This window comes from Zingiber officinale, chromosome 11A (assembly GCF_018446385.1).
Source record: "Zingiber officinale cultivar Zhangliang chromosome 11A, Zo_v1.1, whole genome shotgun sequence".
Classification (NCBI taxonomy): Eukaryota; Viridiplantae; Streptophyta; class Magnoliopsida; order Zingiberales; family Zingiberaceae; genus Zingiber; species Zingiber officinale.
Window position 1 is genome coordinate 76578035 of NC_056006.1, and position 4097 is coordinate 76582131.

Consider the following 4097-nt stretch of genomic DNA (forward strand, 5'->3'; position numbering starts at 1 on the left):
AAAAAAAAAACTTCACTAGCTAGTTCTGATCAGTATCAAAAGTTTGATAGCTCATAGCATGCTCTCATAATAGAAATGGTCTTCGAGGGGGTGGCACATGGTCTCCCATGGCGGAAAAGAATCACTCATACTAAGAAGAGTGTGTGTACGGAAGCAGGGAAGAGCGAGTCATCAGTCGTGAAGGAAGAGTTGCAGCTTCCAAAAGCGTCAACAATCCAATTGCTTTGACTCGGATTGAATCTGTCCTCCAGGTTTACTGCGATATCTGAAACGTCGACATCCGTGCCCATCTCTTTGGCACGTGAAGCAGAGGCTTGTGAAGAAATGCCGGAGAGTTGATGATCGATGAGTTTACGAGTCACTAGATTCGAGTCCTGGAGTTTAAATCTCTCTTGATCCGGATGTTCCAGTGGTTCTTGATTTCATTGTCAGTGCGGCCAGGGAAATGCGATGCTATCTTGGACCACCTAAATGAAGTCATCGACAAAGTAAAACAATAAAGACTCAAGAAAACTGATGATAGAAAGATCACGAGGTGAGCGTCGAATATATGCGCATATATATCGGTTACCGAAGCGCGAATGAAGTTGGATGATTTGGTCCTCTTCTTCTTGAGAAATGGCTCCTCGAATATATGCGCATATATACCGGTTACCGAAGCGCGAATGAAGTTGGATGATTTGGTCCTCTTCTTCTTGAGAAATGGCTCCTCGTTTGAGGTGAGGACGAAGGTAATTAGTCCATCTCAATCTGCAACTCTTCCCACATCTCATCAGACCTGCAGAGGCAACAGAACCTGCATTACAGTGATCTACAAACTATTGACAGAGGGGAACAACATGCACACCTGCAAGCTTCGGCACCAGGCGCCAACAATGGATGCTGATACCGTGAATAAGGTGGAGTCCCCGTTTGGGGTCGAAGTTAAGAAAGTCAAATGATGTGGTGGTCAAAGTCAAGAAAAGGTCAACGCACAGGGCTAGTACAGTTACGTGTCTTGGCCGAGTGGTCTAGTCGGCCGGACCGCTTATTTGACCGGATCCTGAGTCCCTCAAGATCGATGAAACTTCGAGCTGTGTCAGTGCCACCCAGAGCCAAGTATTCCTCCACCCGAAGTTAACACGATCACATGTATCGACCGAGTGTTTTTGCTGACTGTACCTACGACCCGATCGGAGAAGATAGGCATGTGGGCCGATCGGATTCTTTGGCCAAGCGGAGGCCGAGACTTTGAAAGTGACATCGTTCCTTAATCCGACCCACCCCCATCTGCGAACGATGTCCGATCGGACGATAGGGGGGCAAAGTACATTAAGAGTCCATCAACCTAACGACCTAATTTTTTTTTTGGTGTTTTGTGTAATGATTGTAAGAGGATCAAGAAAATATGTCCTGTGTAAGTAATACGACAAAGTTTCGCCTTTGAGAATCACAGAGGTGGTAGGCCCGTTTTTAAAAAGGTGTTAGAATGTCAGAAGGGTCAATCCTATTTTAATAATGCATCAAGATCCATGTAAAGAGAAAAAGTAATACTATATAAATGGATTTCCATCTACAAGCGCAGGTACGTGAGACGATGCTACGCAACATTACACACTCATATTCCACTGTTCATTTTTTACTGTTCACTGCATTCCATTCCTCTCGGTAACCTGTTTGACTTGAACGTCGGAATGTCTATGCCAGGAACCCCTCCTTAGCCCGGTTGCTGATATTTTTTTCTCTACTCTCTGTATTTGACACACAGGAGCACTCGGTGTCATTTTCTTCCAGCTAAGAGTCCTTTCACAGTCAATGTCTGAGCCACATAACCAGCATATCATCTTCCTCGATTTCAGACAGGATCAAATTTGGCAATATGTGTGGGAACTTAGCCTGAATCTGAAACGTGAAAATGAAGGAGATCAAACGATTTACGACAGTTACTTTATCGCAAGAAGACTTTGAGCTACTAATAACTGCCCGAGCGTAGAGGCTCGTGCAATAACAACAAGCAACAATCGAGGGTCCTTTGAGGAACGACTCGGCTGTATCGATGATAGGCCCTTATACAGAGTGAGGGACTCAAGTGGAGGGCCTAACTGGGTTCCAACCGATTCCTTCTTCTCCGAGCGAATTCATGCAAGTACCTACGCAGCCGTTCAACCTTTTGCCTGTGCCCCATCCCCGATTACGTATCATTGAGTGTTATTCCACACGCCCTTCGATGATGTGGGCTGAGCAGAAGGCCCCAAGACTCATCTTCTAAAAAAGCACCTACTCAAGATGTAAGATATGACAAATAAATAGTAAGTATTATTGGAGAAATAACCTTATTGGATTTTTTTCAAAATTTTTTAGAAATTTTTAGGGATTTAAACTGAGTCTATATGACACGTTGTAAGGGGAAGGATATGTTGGGCTAGGAGAAAGCATGTTTAGAATATCCCTTAAGTGATAATTGATTAAGTTGATTGCTGAAATTCACATAAGGTTAAAATTAATTAACCTAATGTTATAAGTATTAAAATCTAAGCCCTATCTCTTCTCCCTAATCTCATCCACCGCCTCCTCTCCTCTCCCTCTCGCATCCCTGCTCAACATTGCCGGTCGATGCAGTGCCACCCAACCGGTGATGCCGTAGCCGTCACCATCGTGAGGGGTCCACGGTGCCAACCCTCCCATCGTACTGCCCCGTCTCTCCCTCTCCCTCTCTCGGTGTTGTGCCTCCTTCAATTCGGCCGACGCCGTGCGCCTCTCCTCCCTCGATGTCGACTCCAAACAAGAGGCGTCGCTTCTTGCAATCCATCGGTCGCCGCCGCCCCGTCAAGGCTACCACCCGACGCTGTCGGCCAGACACGACTAGCCATAGCTACATTGCCAGTTGCAGCCGTGGCCAGCACCGTGACCATCGTTGCCACCCATTTCCTTGAGCCGATGCCACTGTTTCCCTTGCCCTAATCGACCTCTCTGGTTGCTAGACGTTGATGCCTTTTCATCGCCTCGATTACCATCCAACTGCTCCCTCCGCTGGGGATGTACCACACTCACTGTTGCTGGCGTGCAGTCGTAGCTAGTGTTGCAGCTGGCCAACATCTGTGCAAGCGATAGTGATCTAAATGAAAATCAGAGATCAAGTGAAGGTAAGATCTCCAGTTTAAGGAGGTTATCACTCAGTAATTAGGTTTGATTTCAGATAATGGGTGTTCATGGTGGAATTGGGTCTAATGTTTGGACGTGAATGTGTTGATTGTGATTTTTAGGGGGGCTTGATTTGGAGGTTAGTGATTCCACCTAACTCCGACCATCAATTCCGGCAGTCATTTTCTTCAGCAGTGGCATTAGACTAGGGTGAGTCTTTGGAATGTGTTCATGCTTAGCCTAACCCTATATGATGATAGAGTGGTTAGTGTTATTTGGATCCAATGTAATGGTGATATGAATTTGGTTAATTATTAGATTGGTTGTGGAAGAAATTATGAGATCATTAGGTTAGATTTTTTAGGGTTTTGTCTTGCGTTATCCAATTTACGTTAGATCTAAGTGTTTACTGTGTACTTATTCGACGGTTCTGATTCAATACAAGAGCTGTGATTAGAGAACATTCAACACGATTTACGATAAAGGCGGATACTTCTTTATTTGTCTTCTTTAGATCTTTGATCTTAGTGCATGAGTTATGATTTGATTGATAGTTTTATTACTTGGTCTCTATTCACATCGTTTCTTGAACTTGATAACTATGTTGTTGGACCTTAGAGATGATCCCTTTTATATCTATGCAGTCTCATTATTCTTCATTTTGTTTCATATATATTATATTATCATACAAAAGTGTAGGATGTTGGATATCCTGCTAGACTCTAGTTGATGATTTGAGTTCGTGCTTATTATTAGGATAATCATACCATAATGTAAGTTATCGAGCATCCTACTAGATCCTTGTTTGTTATGTAAGCTCATGCCTATGCATTAGCAAGATTCTATTATAGTATAAGATATCGAATATCCTACTAAACCTTTGTTGGTTACTTAGGCTCACGCCTATACGCTAGTGCGGTTACACAGAGGTGTAGTTATAGAATATTATATTGAATGAGACATTATTAGATGACTAG

General features: G+C 43.7%; 1 protein-coding gene across 1 annotated transcript; it reads right to left on the minus strand.

Moving 5' to 3' along the window:
- Positions 1–361: 361 nt before the first annotated feature.
- On the minus strand, positions 362–2891 carry LOC122031480 (transcription factor MYB20-like). Its single transcript, XM_042590592.1, has 5 exons — positions 2763–2891; positions 1808–1881; positions 848–882; positions 649–778; positions 362–467 (listed from the first exon to the last, which is right to left on the minus strand). The coding sequence occupies exons 1-5, from the start codon at positions 2889–2891 to the stop codon at positions 362–364; spliced, it is 474 nt and encodes a 157-aa protein (XP_042446526.1).
- Between the last annotated feature and the right edge of the window lie 1206 nt (positions 2892–4097).

Bases quoted from the DNA above. Each gene is read 5' to 3' on its own strand.
- LOC122031480 (XM_042590592.1), bottom strand. From the start codon at position 2,891: ATGGTCACGGTGCTGGCCACGGCTGCAACTGGCAATGTAGCTATGGCT. The intron at 779-847 runs GTGTGCATGTTG...TTGCCTCTGCAG, and splicing joins CCTGGTGCCGAAGCTTGCAG to GTCTGATGAGATGTGGGAAG. The intron at 468-648 runs GTATATATGCGC...GACTTCATTTAG, and splicing joins CATTCGCGCTTCGGTAACCG to GTGGTCCAAGATAGCATCGC.